At 56.6% G+C, this 18057-nt stretch overlaps 5 protein-coding genes across 5 annotated transcripts; 3 read left to right on the forward strand and 2 right to left on the reverse strand.

Moving 5' to 3' along the window:
* Positions 1-1979: 1979 nt before the first annotated feature.
* On the forward strand, positions 1980-2324 carry SCHCODRAFT_02495940 (uncharacterized protein; the record flags this gene model as incomplete). The annotated part of the gene is made up of 2 exons (XM_050343034.1): positions 1980-2034; positions 2080-2324. Coding segments are annotated over 2 exons (300 nt in total), but the record flags the coding sequence as incomplete, so codon positions are not given.
* Positions 2325-2398: 74 nt separating this feature from the next.
* On the reverse strand, positions 2399-3896 carry SCHCODRAFT_02494263 (WD40 repeat-like protein; the record flags this gene model as incomplete). The annotated part of the gene is made up of 8 exons (XM_003033518.2): positions 2399-2437; positions 2486-2586; positions 2641-2719; positions 2766-3039; positions 3092-3154; positions 3204-3478; positions 3538-3734; positions 3791-3896. 8 exons carry the CDS (start codon positions 3894-3896, stop codon positions 2399-2401), a joined length of 1134 nt encoding a protein of 377 aa, XP_003033564.1.
* Positions 3897-5653: 1757 nt separating this feature from the next.
* SCHCODRAFT_02598686 (uncharacterized protein) lies at positions 5654-6532 on the forward strand (the record flags this gene model as incomplete). Its single annotated transcript, XM_003032949.1, has 1 exon — positions 5654-6532. One exon carries the CDS (start codon positions 5654-5656, stop codon positions 6530-6532), a length of 879 nt encoding a protein of 292 aa, XP_003032995.1.
* A 1952-nt stretch (positions 6533-8484) lies between these two features.
* SCHCODRAFT_02496410 (uncharacterized protein) lies at positions 8485-9861 on the reverse strand (the record flags this gene model as incomplete). Its single annotated transcript, XM_003033519.2, has 2 exons — positions 8485-9141; positions 9193-9861. 2 exons carry the CDS (start codon positions 9859-9861, stop codon positions 8485-8487), a joined length of 1326 nt encoding a protein of 441 aa, XP_003033565.1.
* Positions 9862-11446: 1585 nt separating this feature from the next.
* On the forward strand, positions 11447-17816 carry SCHCODRAFT_02497507 (uncharacterized protein; the record flags this gene model as incomplete). Its single annotated transcript, XM_050343061.1, has 23 exons — positions 11447-11503; positions 11560-11772; positions 11824-11880; positions 11930-12182; positions 12235-12260; positions 12389-12727; positions 12774-12905; positions 12953-13090; positions 13138-13374; positions 13424-13705; positions 13757-13858; positions 13917-14228; positions 14284-14484; positions 14549-14797; positions 14859-15340; positions 15410-15513; positions 15814-16010; positions 16632-16712; positions 16766-16867; positions 17039-17150; positions 17229-17434; positions 17512-17544; positions 17754-17816. 23 exons carry the CDS (start codon positions 11447-11449, stop codon positions 17814-17816), a joined length of 3978 nt encoding a protein of 1325 aa, XP_050201377.1.
* Positions 17817-18057: the final 241 nt, after the last annotated feature.

An 18057-nucleotide genomic window follows, 5' to 3' on the forward strand; every position in this document is an offset into this window, starting at 1 on the left:
GCACCAGCCACACGGTTCTCGACAGTCGACAAGCGAGGCTCGTGTATTTGCCCTAGGATGCGTCTAGGGCACGGGACTGCAGTAGAGATGAAGACGGAGAGGAAACCAGCTCTCAGCGAGGGCTTGGGTTTGTCGAAGTCGGCCGCAGGGCGGGCAGCACGTGGCGACGGCACGTGTGTCACGTGCTGCGCGCCTGCAGCCACCCACAGAGTCGTGGGCGGGCCGACTGAACGTTGTAGAAGACGGTCGGCACCGCCTCAGGCCAAAGAAGAAGGGTCTGGAGCAAAACCCGTGCTGCCCCGAGCATTAGTGAATGAACAGAGGGATGAGGAGGGCGGGCCAAAAGAGATCCTGGCGGGATGCTTCGACGCGATGGGGGCGAGAGCGGACAAGTGAAGGCCGCCGACGCGCTCACCATACGCAAACGTGCCCGCGCTTCTTTCCAAAGACGGCACCGTTACGCGGCTAAGGCCGGGCATTGGTTCGGCCTAGTTTGACTCCCACCAAGTCCTCGCAAGCTAGGACTCAGCTTACAGGAATCGGGAAGCGTCACTTGGTTATGGAGAGATATCCTCTTTTGGAAAGTTGATTACATCCACGTCTACGTACTTGCGCGCAAAATTCCGATCCGGTCCAAATCCCTGTCTGCTTTCTCTCCATCAACTTCGAACCGCTTTCCTCTTGCCAACAGTTAGCAGCGAGTCACGAAGATGAAGTACGTTCTCACCCCCTCGAACACGGCAAAAACGACGAGAGAGACCTAGTTTTGAAGCTGACGACGGAAGCCTTTCCTCGCACAAATAGCCGTGCATCCAAGAGCAAGACGGTCTCCGAGTTTAGTCCACTCTGTGACGAATACATAGTGGTGTCGCTCGGAGGAAACTGATTGAGTGCGATCTCGACACGCACTTCGCTGCCAGCACAAGATATCGCCAGGCTCTCAAAGAGGTCGTCAGCTCTTTCCGAGCGCAGATAGTCGATGATCTGGACCAGACTGAATCCCATGTCGAAGGGTGACCCAATATGATCTAAACATACTTTGAGCTATCAGCCCATACGGCAGAGTAGCTTACTCACCCGCGCGCTGAATAACGAAACGGTACATGTACCAAAGGCAGCACTAGTCGAATCCGCGCCGCACTGAGGACCGCTAAGTGATGGACGACGTCGCAAGAACTGATTCTCGGCTCTCCGTGACGCATGAACGCGCTGACGCTTCTTTGAGGCGGAGACTGCGCGAAAGTGAGGAATTCGAAGCATTGTCATAAACGAAGACACCGTGCGCCCTCGTGACGGGCCTGACCCGCTTCAAGAGACGATGTTCGCGTGGCAGTAGTTACGGGAGCGGTCGCAGCAGCAGGCGGCGCAGAGTGTTGTGGTGGTGGTTGGTGCCAGCCAGCGGGGAATGGTGAGTAATACACGGGAGGCGGCAAATAAGCGAATGGCGGTAGAAGAGGTGGTGGTCCGTGATATGCTGGGTATGCCGGCTTGGGGGCGGCGTGGAAACAGGAAAAGCGTAGCCAGGGTATTGAGGAGTATCCTGGGGGAGCGCGGTGGTACTGGAGGATACTTGCAATGACGAGACTGCTCGCCTGATTACAGAGACTACGTGAGTTTACAGGCACAGTTAGTCAACAGGCATGTTCTTCACCATGCGTGCTGTATCCTATGTGGAGTTTTCGTCGATCTGGAAGGTCGGGAGGCGCGCTTTCCCGCAAATTGTGAGATTGATTATTGTACGAGATTGTACGGCGGCGGCGGCATGATGATAGTCCATAACGAGGACAAGGCCTTCAGGAAGTGGCGTCATCCGGTCAACGCCGGCCGCGCCTGGCAGACATGAGATTTCAAAGTCCGATGCACTCCCTTGACCCTGCGGTACGGTAGTTCCAGGCTCCAGTATGGAGGCTGGTTAACGAGACTAGCGCAAGAGCCCTAGACAAGCTAGGGGACATCGCGTTGGCTTTGCGAGCCGCCCGGTGCTCAGCGACCTCCTCAAGCCAGGTCTCTCGGAGATTGTAAGTACACTGCAATGTGCATGTCACTGCAAGCTAATGGAAAGTAGAAGTGCGCTCGCAGCGACACGGAAATATGTTTGCGGCAAATTCGCGGGCGGGCTTGCGCTCCCTTGCGAGCAGCCCGCTTGCTCTAGTTGCGTCAAAAACATGCGTCCGCACTGTAATGAGAAGGCTACAGACGCGAACCCGCGCTGCCATCTGCACGAAACGCCTCGCAACCCGCACGTCCACTGCCCCGAGCACCATGTCGTCAACGGGGATCGGCCCCTCTATAGAGGCGAACATAAAGTACGCGGAGTAGTATGAATAGACGAACTCTGCATTATGCGCGCTGTATTACATTCCGTGTCAATCTAGGGAGAACAAATTTACCAGCCGCGTCAAGCCCATGCCATCGACCAGTGGCGATATACAGCATACTATAGAAGGTTGGTTATTCGCGAGTGAGGAAACGGAGCGTTACGCACAAGACTATCGTAGTAGCAAAGAAAAAGCAATAAATGAAGCAGCAAGAGCAGGAGCGACAAGTAAACCGCCGAGCCGACGCGAGCCGCCGTGCGGATGGTAACTGGATGAGAAGACATATCCCCATGTTTCGATGCCGGCTTTGCTCGAGTCTTACGGTAGAGGATGACATCCGCAGGTCTGCATATGGTTGAGCCGGCCAGTGCAAAGTAATAGCCATCGTCCATGGTACTCGCCTTGAAAGAAATCAGACATTGTCATTGCTTGCGAATTAGAACGTACCGCCACTTGTTGAACGAGTCCGCCTTTGGGATAATCAAGGATCTGTCGGATGCGCCCTTCGGCGATGTCGTAGAGTAGCGCATGACCTTGGTCTGTCCCTGCCAACAGAACCTCGCCGCCTTCGCCAAAGACTACAGATATCGGGTAGTAAACATTCGGCGCCTCGCTTGCGATGCTTTTGATTCGCTTTCGGGTACGCAGCGATAGCAGTTCGAAGGCGGATCCTGTGTACGCTGCCATCATCGAGTTGACGTAGTCAATGGCGACAGATGCCCTGCGTAGCAGGTCAGCCAGACATACTCGCGATATTGCAGGCAGTTACTCACATTATTCGAGGTCCATCATCTGTTGAGCCGACCGTCGTCCCCGTCTGAAAGTCAATCACAGTGCTGCGCGTAGATGAGTAAGGACCGACGCACGAAGAGGACCTAAACATACATGATTCCGCCAGTAAGAGAGAAGACGATGACATCCTGAGATGATTTGTCGAACTTGACAGTTTTGGGACGCACAGCGGGCTCGAGCTTGATCGAATACTTGAGACGGAGCTTGTCGGCCAGCGGAGGGATAGACCATATGTTCAACCGTCCGTCATCAGTGCCAACTGCGATGCGACCCCGCTCTTCATAAGCTACAGTGACCTTGTGCGTATCAATGGACAGGATTTGAGTGTCCTCTGCGGAATGACGGCCGCTGGCACCAGTATTGAAGACCTAAGAGCAGAGAATCAGCACTGAGGATCCGTTGAGGGAGGGTTAGTCAAGGAACGCACCCCGTCGTCTGCGTCCCACTGCCACAACACGACATCCCCTCGCTGCGAGCCGAGTACTAGAACATCCAGTCCGGTTGACTCAAAGTACAGCCAGGCCGAGCGAGTATAGATATGTCTCGTCGTCGGTGTGGAGGGCGGTGCTGGAATGGCGACGCGCTGCTTCCGAATGACGTCCCACACGCACACACCCGAGTAACCTGATCAGCGGCAAGTTAAGTGGCGGAAATAGCAGATCTGGGGTCAAGGGACGTACCCGTCGCAGCGAGGAACCGCCCCGAAGCCGAGAAACTCAGAGACAGGACGGCGTCCTGATGACCGGGGAAGGAGGCAACTTCAGTGTACTCGGAATCGGAATCCATGGAGACGGAGACGGAGATGGAGGAAGATGAGGGGGGCTGCAAGATGGAAGGTATTTAAGGGGTGGGCCACTTTCGCAGGGACCCGTGGATAAAGGTGGCACTCGGGCGCTTGATGCGACGGGACTGGCATAAAGACACTACTTCGACCGGGATGGAAGACGCCATGACCAAGGGTTGTGCCGAGCGGCCGAAGCGCAATCGACCTGCCAAAGGGGGAAGGCCTCGAGGCGTCTGCGTTGCATGATCGGACCTGTGTTATTCGACCTGCTTGTGTCCGCCGCGACGCCATGATCCTTTGCTTTGAATCCAGCTTCCATGCGATAGACCATCTCAAGAGCTGGCTAGCGACAGTATGGCCCTTCTACGTGCCCTCTGCTACGAACAACAGGTCCCATTGAATACGGGCAATCGATTCCACTGCGCGGCCGGCCAGGTCACATCGCCATCGCAAGGTCATTATACTGCAACGCGACCACGCTTGGGTGGGCAGACGCTTGGTGCGTGCCCGAGCCACACCTGGTGCGCCCCCGAGTCGTGCGCAAGACGGTCACAGCATTGATCGGGTTCACTGGCCCTGTTCGAGCGCGGGCTCGTGCTCTCGCCGCGCGTCAGACCCTCTTTCCCAGGTAGTAGAAGATACCGCTCTGCTCATCTGCAGGCCTCAGGTACGCTATCGATCTACGCAGAACGAGGCGCTTACAACCGGGACCCCCAGGGCCGTCCTCGAGGAAGCGCCCTCCCCCCTTCTCTCCCCTTTTTCTCATTCCCTGATGCAAGTCTACCTGCCCCCTCCCAGCGTCCCTCGACCTCTTCAAACACTCCACTGGCAACTCCTTAGATGAGGGAGGGGCTGCTGAACAGACTCGAATATTGCCCTAGGACGGTGTCACGCGGTACGCTCGCGCAGCTCTATGTCGGTGTCTTCACCCGGGAGACGATGCGGTGGAGCTCTACGATGTTGATGAAGACCCCAGGAATGTGCGTACTCGCTGCCTCACCTGCGGCTGTCGGCTGGTGCGCTCGAGACTGATGGCTCAATAGACACGACTTTGCGATGCGGAGTCGGATCGGGTCACGACGATCACGACCAGATGGTTCGGTGAGTGTCGCCATCTCGGTGAGTAGTCCATATTGCTTAGCCGCACTTATGTATGCTCAACATCCGGGACAGCGCGGCGTCGAAAGCTGGATGCTTGCTGGCGCCGCTTGATGTGACGTCCGTGACATCGTGTCACGTATCGCCGGCCAGCAAACATCGTCTTCAATACGTCCGTCCTCGACCCTTCGCCCTCCCGTTCCTGGACCATATCATGCTGGAGGGTGCGCTTGTACTCAGGCAAGTGTCAGACTCCGTCTCTGGGCATGTCGCATACCCATAAGCTCCCCTCACTCGCGATTATGTCAGTTCCCATTGTTCGCGAACGTGAGTCGCTTCATAGGTCAATCTATCAATACCTTGCTCCATCAGTCCCTTTGGCAAAGTCCAACATAGTCATTGAGAGTCTGAAAGCTTCACATAGCCGGCGCTTGCTAAGCTTGACAATGGTCCGGACCGCGCCCCTTTACGGGCATGACCCCACGCCAAAGGTCCTAATTCAATGCCACTGCACGATGCTCTGGTAGACCTTCGTGCGATTCTGCAAAGACCACCTTTGGTCTCGGCCAAAGGAGTCGATCATGGCGCTGGCTAGGAAAGGGGACTCTTACCCTTATATTACATCCGCGTCGGATCTGGTGGGGCGTCGAACCCTCCCAACATGCCGAATAGGTTCAAAGCTCCCAGCGTGTCCACTCTGACCGCTGAGAGCTCGCTCGACTCCGGCTCGTTCGTCCTCGGTATCCCAGGAGCGTACCCTCAGAGCTCCCGCGGGGCCCAGTCTCCTATGGGAGCGTCGCGACATGCGCCTCGCTCGCGTACCCTCGACCCGCTCTTTCATGCGCAACGTGAGCTGGATTCCATGCGGAAGCAACACCACACGGTCATCGCTGGCTATCAGCGTCAGCTCGATGACCAGCGAGAGCGCACTCAGCAGCACAAGCAAGCCTACGAGTCCCAAAGCTGGAATGCCATGCGGGATGCTCAAAATCTGCGCCATCGGATACAGAACGCGCGGCGGAGCATTGACGAGGAGCAGCGGCAGTGCAACGCCCTGCTCGAACTCCTAGATCGACTCCGCCACCCATACGCCACTCCCGAGGGCACCAGTCCTGCCCCAGGCCCCGCCCCCGCTCCTACTTCCGCCCCTGATGCAGCCTCTGCCTTCGCTGACTTTGGTACTGCGCCCGCTTCCGACCCTTTCGCCGCCTACGAGCACCAGTGGGGGAGGATCTGGAAGCGCAAGGTCCCTCAGTGTTCCTACACCCTGACGACCTTCCCGTGGCCCGTCCGTGACTTTACGGGAATCGACAGCATCACGGAGGAGAGCTTGTTGGAATTCCTTCTGCATGAGAAGCGTCCCGGAGTCGCAGGCAAGAATGCTATTACGATCTGTCGGGTCGAGTCCATACGTTACTATCCGGACAAGTTCAGTGTCTTTGCCCTCAACTGCATAGTTGTCCAGGATCGCCCACTCGCGGCCGGTGTGGCGTCAAAGATTTTCAACTTGATTACCGATGTCCTCGCTAGATATCGTTGATACTTTGTTCGTTGCTTAGATAAAACAGCCTTTATCACAGTCAAATGCAGTCCTGATATACTAGCCAGTTGCGCAACGCCTCATCTAGGAGGAGCGGATGTCGATCCGGGCGCCAGCCAAATTCTCCGACGGTACTCGTCGTCTTCACAGACGTCATAATGAGACTTCAGGAGACAGAATAGACTTAAATGAGGGCTCTTATGCATTAAAACCAGTTGATAATCGTATCCCGTGTTCGATGACGTTGATTTATCCCGACTATTCGATTTCTTACTTAACGGACTATGATCACGGCCAGGCGTACTTATGTCCAGCTGGGATCTTCCTTGAGGCTCGCAGGTTGAAAGAAGCTTACAGGAATCCTCCCGTTACCATCTATGGTAGTGGGTCTTAGATGGAGCGCAAAATCACAAATATCCCGTCTCGCGAACTTTGGTAACCCTTCACGTGCCGGCACATGACTGGGTCTTTTTGCGGTCTCGACTCTTCGGCGTTGGCCGAATGCACCTTAGCTCTTGCCTTCACCTACTTTTTGCCGTACCTTCGCGACAAGAGGGCGCATCAGGCGCCTTTCAGCTTGCGCACCCATACCCTCTATCTCTAGAAATTCGAAACGGCTCCCCACGAAGACCGAGAGGTGTCTCATCCTCCCTCTCTTCCGACTTCGCCAGTTTCTGTGTCTCTCCGATGCTCTGCGACTCCATACATATCTCAGCTTCTCTGATTCTCTATCTATGTACGCACATCAACTTTCACCTGTTTATCTTGAGCCTTTCGGATAGCATGCATTGCGCTGAGCGGTATTCGGGACGATCACTATCGGCAACCGTCCAAGGTGCGCGGACAACGTGCGCACGTAGTGTGGGCAAGGTAGTAAAGCCGTCGTGAAGGCACGCTCGTGCGGCTGGAAAAGGTGCGAGGGCGCTGTGGCTCGCCGAGTGCAGCGCGGCACCTGAGTATGGGCCTCGGTGGCGGGCGATGCCTCGTCATTGGAACGGACGTTGTCAACAGCGACATGCATAATGATCACAGATTGAAGAAGCAGCGGCACTGGCGCGGCTGGCATTTCGAGCACGATAACCAAATCATCGGCCACGAGAGAGCGTGGGAGGCGCGCAGGTCGCTCGGTCCGAGTCCAAAATCAAGTAGAAGGCCACATGTTATAGCGGGCCTTGCCGTGACACGGCCCTTCAGAGTTATCTGCTATGCACTCTGATGGAGTATGAGAGCCCCTTCCGCATCAGTACAGGCCCCCGGCACCTCACCAAAATGTCCGATCTTAATGCGACGGATTGGAGGGCCAAAATGCGCCGACGTTCGATCCCAGTGCGCCGGATTCGGGAAAAACTGCGAGGTAGGTTCGACTCAAAGTGCGACGTTAGGGCCTTGTCGTCGCCCAGGTTCGATCCATTGTGCGCCGGATCCGGGGGTCGCGTCGGAATCTCGCCAGCTTAGACCCCCGTTGAGCCACCACAACGGGCCAAATACACCTAAGAGCGCCAAAGGAGCCTCATAACTGGTGGTCAAGGAGGGTCGTCGTCGCCGAGGTTCGATTCATAGTGCGACGGAAAGTGAGCCTCGAGCGAAGGTCCGATCTTAGTGCACCGGGAACCGCTCAAAGTCGGCCAAAAACCATGCGACGGAAATGTCCCAAAATCCCGAATTTAGGATCGGACATTTTGGTGAGATGCCGGGGGGCCTATCAGTACTCATGGTCAGGTCACGTGCTGGTTGAGGGGGGCAGGGGGAGTACATTTGTATACCGCGTCATGTACCTAAGACAAACTGCGGTCGCTACATAGTAGCTAAAGAATGTAACAGTATCCTTTCGTAGGTATGAATGTCAGGGGGAAGGTGGCAGGGAGGTCCAATTGAGGGGGTGGTCCGTAGGTTAGCGGCACGCCAACGTTAAGTTGGCTAGTAGGTAGTAGAGCGACTGACCCAACGCGTCGCTAATTCCCCATTAGGCCACCGTTGGCGTCGTTGCGGTTGCCACCGCGCCTCCGCCTCTTCGGCTCCGGGGCCGGAGGGGAGTGGTCGGGCGGGCGGCGCGCCGCGCCGCTGCGTGAGTTCATCCCGGTCACGCCAGGCGTGTTCGAGGCGTTGGCCACCTGGGTCGTCAGCTCCACTTCCATGGGGCCGATGTCCCTCGTAGGGTCGTGCTGGGGGGCAGGCGGGGGTTGATTGTCGTTGTGGGGAGGGGAGGTTTGGGTCGATGGTGTGGGCTTGCGAGGCTTCGACTTCCAGCGCTTCGCGCGGGCCACCGCTCCAAAGGCGAAAAGCGGGCCGGAAGCGAGCACTTGCCTTAGCAGAGTGCCGTCCGGATCCTCGAAGGCGAACGTCAGGGAGGAGGACGAGCCAGCTTCATAGGATCGGGGATCACGAACCCAGCTCGGGAGTTGCGTGATCTTCAGCATTCGATAGATGGGGTTGTGCTCGCACAGATGCGCGTGGCACTCGTCTGGAGTGAAGGCGTTCGGGTGGTCATCGGTGACGCCAGTGGGAATTCCCGGGAGGACGACCTTCGACCATCTAGCAACGAGGCCAGCGGACTTGATCGGGATGCGAGAGTTGAGAACAGTGAGAATGAGTTCGGTGGCGGATAGTAGCTAAAGTGCCGTTGTCTCCGGTCCTGCGAACAAAACCAGGTTGCCCCTCACGGTCCACTTGGCAGCAGACACACGAACCTGGGAATGACGCGGCGAGGCGCGGAGCGCAACGGAGAGCAGTCGAACGATCTCGAAAGGACGGACCTTTGAGATGACGTCAGACCCTCCCTTCTCCGTCTCGAGGCAGAGGCGAGGCCTTTCCTTCGAGGTCGTGGGGGGATGCTGGGTGGTGGTCGATGGTGTGGGTTTGGGAGGTGCCGGCTTCGGCGGAGCGGGCTGGCGGGGCGGCGCGGGCTTAGCCTTGGAAGCTGCAGCCGCAAAGGAAGTCGTGCTTGGCAGAGAGGGGGGTGGGGGCGAGGGCTTGGTCTTCTCGATCAAGGCCTTCACCTTCTTCAGCTCCTGTCGAAGATCTGCAAGACCATCGACCGGGGTAGCCCGAGTCTTGGTGGTGGGGTTTGTCTGGCCGAGCAAGTTGGTGAGGGTGCCCTTGAAGTAGGGGCATTCGTGAATTTGGGTTCGGTACTGGCGTGCGATGTTGCCAGTCTCATCGGTCTGTGAGCACAAGTGCCAGAGCATCATCTGGGCCTCGCGCAGTCGATTTTGCAGGTCCATGATGTGGTCACGGAGCCATAGCGAGTTGTCCTTCTCGAAGCGCTGCCACCGAACCGTCCGGCCGGTGGACGCGAGGGGGATGTTGGAGGTGGGAGGAAAGGCGTCCATTCACGTGCTGGTTGAACTTGATTCGGCGATTTCTGATGCCGCATCATGCTTCGCGCACGTGAACGCTCGCCGTCCAGACGTGCGCGGTGTATGCTGACCTGATCCTAGACACAGGGCTTCCTATCTTTCGCTCAGTCGTCGCGCAGATTCTGCCTCAGGCAGTCATCAGACAACACATGATGCTAAGATCGTCAGTCAAGCACTCAAAATTGCTGTATTGCACGAGAATCACAGATATTTCTGAAAACAGCCCTCTTAGGCAGCATCTGCCCAACCATCCAACGCCAGGTCATCTCCGTGAGAGTCCATCACATTTATCCCCGTATCACGTTGCTGAGCACCATCGGAGAGCACCTTGCCACTGTCAGCACACAAGTCGGTCCGTGATGTATATGGGTAGTGCTTGGCCTGCAATTGCTGTCGAGGACCCCTTGCCGTCCTCATCCGTGAAAGATGTTGCTGTACAGTGCGACTCTTCGAGAATCGTATCAGTACATGCTCTTCAAGAGCATTCAAACTAGAAGCCCCTTACAAGTGTCCCCATCTTGTATGTTATTTTCTCCGTTTTCAGGTTCGTCGTTGGCTTCCTCCGAGATGTTGAGTTCCGAAGAAGATGAAGGTACTGCAATGGACTCGGAAAGAGTCACATTTTTGTGAACGGGATCGTCGACACCTGCGCCATCCGCCTGCACGGCGACATCTCGGAACGTTGACTCCCGGCCGCGTTCTGCGTAATCCTTAGTGATGTGGACCGAACAGATGGTCATCTTCCGCACCCTCCTGCAATTCTGAATCCTGAGACACCGACCCTTCATTGCGCACAAGGGCGCCGGTGGGTGCGGAGGCAAGGGCATTGCTGCCGCGAGATTGCGATACCAGATAACGAAGACGTGCATTTTCTTCTTCGAGCCCAAGCGAGCCAAGTTTTATCAATTTTTTGTCGACCGTCTTTACCTGCTCTGTGAGCTTGTTTATTTTTCGCTGCCGAGCGCTAGAGGGACAAGCATTGAGATACAATGCATCGAATGAGGGCAGCGAATTTCACCTTGATTCGCGTTTAGAGATGATCTGGTTGGCGTCGTAGACGCTCTGGGGCTCCTTTGGTTTCTTTGCGGATGGGTTCGACGCGGACTGAGGGGTCTGTGGGTCACCCCAGCGAAGGTGCATGTTGGAAAGATCCAAGATAGGCAATCGTCGCGGGACGAGCACGTGCTACACTTGCGATCAAAATGATTGCAAGATCGCCGGCGGAACCCTTCTTTGTGCCCTCCTCGTGCCCTGTTCTGAGCGACACTGCATATGTAGTGTGCTGCTGCAATGGCGGCATAATCACCGAGCGATGTATTCGCGACGGATATGTCGTACATGCACATTCATATAATGTCCGGAGATCCCTTTCCAGCGTCTACGCTTTGTCCCTGCGGTCAAAGGGGCAAAGAGCAACGTCGGCCGTGGCGCCGGCCTCGTATATTCGCGAGTCCACTCTCAACTTCGCCCCTTCCACCTGTCGAGTGGCTTTCATTGTCGTACACGCTCGAAGCTACTTTTTGCCGCTTCTTTCGTCACCGTCTGTGGGTGTCTGAGGATGGCGGATACGGACCAATCGGTTCACGCACTCGCCGTTGAACGCACGAAAAGACTAGTGAGTGGCATGGCCCTACAAGTGGCGTACTTGATCGTGACTTCGGTTCATCTTAGAGTGATGACCATGAGCCCGCTACTGAGGCTCACCCCCTTGCCGGCACTGCACTCTATACTGGATGGCGGGAGTCACTCCTCGGCTTGCGCGACTATCAGCTGGCCACATCGAGAGCGAACAACGATCTCTCCCGTCGGCTAGAACAAGTACGGCAGGAGATTCACCTGAAAGATCAGGCTATTGCGGAACTACGGCGGAAAATCCCTCCGAGTGTAAGCTCCTGATTCCATGCAGCAGTACGCGCTCAATTTTCGTTGCTACAGGATCCGCGGTCTAAGATATTAGCCACTGCAACGGCTCAAATCTCCAACTCTCTCGCCGTAAGTGCCGCACGACAGTGCTTTGACGTCGTATCTGATTGACTCTCAGCGTTTAAATCAACGTATTCTGGAACGCAAGGAAGAGCCGAGCGTCGCTAGGTTGACCGTGACGAACTTCGAGAGAGAGAACGAGGTAGGCCTGATTCTTGCACGTGTCGGCTCTTCTCTCATCCCATCTACCGTTCAGCTCATGAGGCGCAAGTTGCCTACACTTGACAGACGTCAGGCGTCCGGTCTCGAAAGCAGTAGCTCGTCATCGCAGAAGTTGATTAGGCTCCCAACCACCACAGAAGATCAGGTCGGTGCGTTCGGTGTGTTGCATGGCTCTTCTGATTGCTGCTGTCTAGGGCCAAGCTGCCTTGGAGGTGGCAAAGTTAGAGGTAGGCCCTCCCGACCGCCGCGTTTGTATCCAGGCTTACCAGTCGTCGACAGGCGGAGGTACATCGTCTCCAGGTTCGTCAAAGATGAATTCTCTCCATCGCTGAGCATCTGCTTACTCAATGAACAGGTTCTATTGCAGGCCGACTTGAACGACCGTCGGAATCGCGAGTCCTCGTGGGTGGCGGAACTTAGTCTATTGCGCGACCAAGTCAGGGAACTGAGTGATGCCGAGCATATTGCTGCTGGTCACCGGATGGCCGAGGTATACCGGGCTTCCCAGGGATTGGAAGCGAGCAAAGTGAGTGGCTTGCGATTCCCACAGTGTAGTTGTTCATACCTTGCGCTGCAGCAGTCCCTGTCAACTGTAAGGACGTCGGTGGATGGCCAACGGGGGCGTACTTATGAGCTGAAACGCGTTGTCTCTGCTCTTGTGCAGAAGCAAGAATTACTAAGGCAGACGGTTGACGTACGTGCTTCAGCTCTTGCTCAGACGACTGAAATTATAAGCGTAGTTGAAGGCTCTCCACAATGAAAACGTGGCCGCAGATCAGCGATTGTCGATAATCCAGGCGCAATATGGCGCGCTGCAAAGTCAGATAGCTCAGGTAGAAGCAGAGGCACGCATCAAAGTGTATCAGCTTGAGGTGCGTCTTCGGGTCACGGCCAGGGTTCTGGTCTTATCGTTTGGCAGAAAGATCGCGCCTGGTCGAAGGAGCAGATGAATGATTTGCGGGGCACCTACGTGAAAGACGTCGGCAGCCTTCAAGAGCAAGTGGACGATCTGCATGCTCAGATTGATGTCATCAAAGCCAAAGTCGAGAGTGCCCAGGTATGAGGTTTCGTCGCGGTATTTCGCATGGAAGCTGACCTTCGTAGTCGAGGCTCGTCGCCACGGATGGAAGCAGAGAGGAGTCTCAGATGGACACCGCGCATGATGGTGAACAAGCCAGCATCCTCGGGGGAGGTCACGAGGATAGCTGTATCTACGGAGCGGCAGCCTATGCATCGGAGACTCGCTTGCGCAAATCGAGCGAGCATGGCCAGTCTGCCTGTTCTGGCGCCGAAACACTGCCCGACAAGGAGGACGATACGGCAATGGACGTGGACGATCAGGTCCGTATCTGACGACCTGCGAGAAATATGTATTTATCGACGCTGGCAGGGCTTGGACCTCGAAGAGCATGAAGCACCGCGCCCATCCCACGGGGCAGCAGAATGCCCGACAAATCTGGTATGCTCGAGTTCAATCATACCGGGCTCTCTGCGATCACTGACGGAGAATGATAAGGGTTCTGTGGCCGGTACGCCGAAGGGACGGGTCGCATCTGGTACGCCGGGCAGACGGGTCGCGGCGGGTCTCAACATGCCCAAACAAAAGCTCCGAGGGGTCGATGTCGCTGACCATTTGACCGCCCTGGATCAGTTCAAGCTGGGCTCGCCCCTAGTAAGTTGAATTGTATACTCTGAGAGCCGTTGAAACTCAACAACCTTCCAGCGGACACCGTCTCCGCGCAAACGCGGGCCCCGCTCGGCGAAGGGGGCGCATGACGGACAGCACACGCCGCGCTCACGGCATAGCCCGTACTCGAGAGAAGCGGTACATGTGTTTTTTCACGACTCGGTACGAGAATGTCCACTAATGCGTCCACTACCAGCGTCCTTCTAGATACGGCCGCGTTGGCGATATGGGGGAGGACTGTGACGCCGATGACGAAGAGGTACCCCGGCGCAATAGGGAGAGACCCAGGTCGCATCCTACTCGGAGCAGACCATTGCGCCGTGCCAAGTTCGAGGACGTCAACGACATGGACGACGACTACGACTACGACGACTACAACGACTACGACGACGACGGCAACGACGTAGAGCCAAAGACGCCCGTTTCGCGCATCGCTCGCAGGTTCCTCCAGGAAAAGATTGCTCCTGGTGCGCTGTACGCCCCGCAGACCATGAAGAAGAACTTCAACGTTCGTTGCTCTGCATTACACGCTAAGGTGGCCGCTATTGACGCCGGAACCACAGAATCTTGTACTCGGCCTGATCCTACGAGGGATGGGCATACAATTGGTGTATCATGTTGTCGCGCTGGAACCCGTCAGTGACGAGGAGCTTGACGCATTCCGACGAAATCCTAGGTCGCACGGGCCGGACCTGGAAGACCTGAGGCTCGATACCAACGGCCTTGCGACCACTGATGAGCTGTCTGGGTCAGCATGGAACCAGGTTCGTTCTCTCTCACTCGCGGCTTCAACCAGTCACGTACATGAGATCTCATACTGCTTTGCAGCGCGTGGCGAAGTTGCTTTGCGGGAAAGTCAAGGAGATAACTGACCGGGATGGCGGTGATGGGCGCTTCGGAGTCGTTGACGCCGACAGGATCAAGCGTGGTGTTGATACCCGCCTCGGTCGCATGTACAGGTTGATCGCGTCTGTAGTGCCTCAGGCAGGCGAAGACGTGGTCGACGCGATAGCGAGGTTCAGGGAGGCGCACCAAGCTTACAATGATCAGCGTCGAGTCACAACGAGCAGGCAGACGGTAAATCGATCCTTCGGCCTGACGCGAGCTATTGCTGACGACCCTTGTCTTCCTTGCTTAGAAAGCCCTAGCTCGTCTGCGGTACGCAGGCGTCCTGCGCACCGCATGTAGGGTTAGCAACAAGCCGGAGGCGCTCGCGTACTGGTCCTATGTCATGAGGGCGGTGGAAGCACTGGGCTTTGAGGGGATGTCTGACGAGGAGACCGACTACGAAGAGATAGAGCACGACAGCGGCGTCGTCACCAAGAGGCGATACCACAAGGTCCTGAATCCCGTCTGGCGCCGCCCCGAGCTCAGGGATCTGTTCGCGAAGGTGGATGAGGCTCCAGCTCTGGCGCGGATGTATTTTGATAAGCGGGCGGGAGCGAAGACGCCGAGGGTGCGAGTTGACGAGGCGAGCGGGCAGGCGCCTCCGAAGCGCATTCCGAAAGCGTTATATGACCCGGTTTGGCTCGAAGCTCAGGGCGAACTTGTCGAACTGATGCTGGAACTGACCGACGATCCCTTCGAGATCTTCCAGGCTGATGCTTGGGCGGAAGAGTCGTAAATGCGAATCGTGGTATATAGCTTCGTGTATATCTATATATCTATCGTATGCTGGACATTACGCAGTCACATGCGGTACCCATCCGCTTTGAACACAGCGCTGAGCAAATGCCGGTGGAGCAAACCGGAGGAGAAGGAAGGCGCTCAGTCGAACAATGGGGATCGGACGGGTCTTTAATTAGGCAATCGATTAACCTAAAATGGCTATCGTCCTTCCAAAAGGGGAATACAAATATTCGTGATGATAGTCGGGGAAGGCGCAGTGCGCTTGTCGGTTCTCGTCATGACATTGAGGATTCCTCGCGCATACTTGTCTTCGAACGCGTGATGCATCTCCTCTGATGGTGCCCTTGGCATAAGCGGGCGACTCAGAGAACAGTCGCAGGCCGCCGGGTGTTCGGGTACGACGGGTAGTCGGCGATCTGGTAGTGGATGCAGCCAGTGAGTCTGTTGCATGCGATGGGGAACAGGACTAACCGGGCATCTTCAGGGCACCATCGAAAGCTCGTATGACCTTGCTGTGCTTCCGAACCGCATCTGGCGGATGGTGGACTGTTGCCTCCTAGAATCGGAACCGGGGGTCGTGCTGGTCGGGGTGTCGCCTTGGACACATTCTCCCTCTCCACAAGTCAATTGTCGGACCGCAGTACAGGATCGTCGTCCTCAGGTACGTCCCAGACACACGGGGGAGTTTATCTTGCCTCTGACGCAAGCTCCAGTTGCGACATGCGCAAGGACGTGCTACTTGACCCTCCCCACTCCCTCTCCCTCCATCCTTCATCGGCGTCAGCTACATGCGAGCCTGCCTAGCTCGCCTGAGCATCTCGCTCTGACGATCTGTGGCGAAGGACGCGGGCGAAGGATCGGACCCGACGATCGGGACGACGTCGCTCGTACGCCTCCGAAGCCATTGTCTACCTCCTTGACAAGTTGTACGTGCGCTTGTTACCTCAGCTGAGACCTGACTTATCGCATCCGTCCCTTAGCATCTAAGAACTCTGGCGACAGCTTTGGAAGCGCGCGGCAAGGACACCGAACTTCTCGTCAAGCACACCTTCCTCACCGCCGAATTCGACAAGCTATGCCTTCCTCTCACGGGCCAGCCGAGTCAACGTCGACGACGACGCCCAAGCCTTCTCCTTCAACACATCCCGCGAGATGCTTGAGCACTCGGCACTCCTTCTCCCGCTCAGGTCGGTCACCTTCAAGCACATCATCGGTTTCCCTGCGAAGCGGTAATCGAGGACCGCGAGAGCGACTTCTGTGGTGCGCCTGCTTGACTTGAAAGCTGGGCAAGCTGGAGAATGCGAAGGACCTGGAGGAAGCCGGGCGCGCGGGGCTCAGCTTACGACCAATTAGCTTGAACGACGTGAGTCGGCATGCGGCTTGAATGCGTAAGACCGTGCTGACGGTCTATTGTAGTCCATCGAGGACAGGCGGCAGGGACAGGAGCAGGTACACCCTCATCTCGTGGAGACGGGCCGACGCACGGAGGAGCTCGCGAAGAGCATCTTTGTGGAGAAGGTGCGCCGCGCGCGGCTACGGGCCTCGCTCTTGGTTGGGTTTCTTAGCCGGTCCGCACCCTCGTTCACGGGCAGAATATGAGGGCGCACGAGTATGTCTGGATCTGTGTCCTCGATGTCGCAGGATGTTGAGACCTCCGTGTAACAAGTGTTGCTTCAAGACGTGGCAAAGAGCGATACCACCTTCGGCGATGAGAGGGACGAGGACGAGAAGCCCTGGGAACTCAAGGAACCCGTCGGGTTGCTGGCCGACTACCTCTGCGGCGAGGATGTCTTTGGTGATGGTGCGTCGTTTTCCCCATTCTGCATGTAATTCCGCTCCCGCCATTTCCATTCATCTTCATTGACCGCCTCGTCCCTAGCCCCTGCACCGTCATTGCGGACAACATCAGCTACACTGCGCTCCATGAGCACCCATGCAAAGGACAAGGACCCCTCGAGACTCGGGCCTCGCTCCTCCCTCATCAAGGAGCTCCTCCACCGTGTCGAGGCTTTCGGCGCTTGGCCCGACCACGAGGAGGAAGAACTCCACCTCCAGCCTCATCCACAGCGCGCTCGTTCTCTCCGAGTTCGTCATCCCCGACTCGAGCGAGTCCTCAGTCGCATGGTCCGCGTGCTGAGGCGCATGCTGACTCTCACTCGAAGGACGAATACATCGAGGTCCTGACCCCACGATTTGTGAGCCCAAGACTGCGAGTGACGACTGAGTGCTGTCGTAGTCCGTACGGTGGTCGAGGCGCGTGCTGGCAGATCGTCAGGCATGATTCCGCGAAGCGGAGTCGTCGGGCCACAGCGAGCATCGTTCAACATATCCAGGAACGTCGTTGTCCTTGTCAGTTGCGTCTTTATCTTCTCACCCTATTCATGCATACTCACAACTCGGCCAGAGCTCAAAGTCGACCACCGCTGCTGCGCCCAACCCCTATGCGACATCGAGCTGCCTCGAATGACATCTGACCACTACCCTATGTGGTTCTTCCCGTACGACAGATAGACTGCTTGGCAAGTTACAGAAGCCGTTCCACAGCCTGACGACAAAATAGACGTCGCGTGACCAGCTGAGTCGTCTTGGTGTGCCGTCGTCTTGATATTTGATGTTGTGACTGACTTTCTTGCCCGCGGATTCCACGCTCCGACCCCCCATCCCCCTTCACGCCGCACCCCAGCACGAGCCCAGGAGAGGGGAGACTA

This window comes from Schizophyllum commune, assembly GCF_000143185.2.
Source record: "Schizophyllum commune H4-8 unplaced genomic scaffold SCHCOscaffold_4, whole genome shotgun sequence".
In the NCBI taxonomy this organism is placed as follows: domain Eukaryota; kingdom Fungi; phylum Basidiomycota; class Agaricomycetes; order Agaricales; family Schizophyllaceae; genus Schizophyllum; species Schizophyllum commune.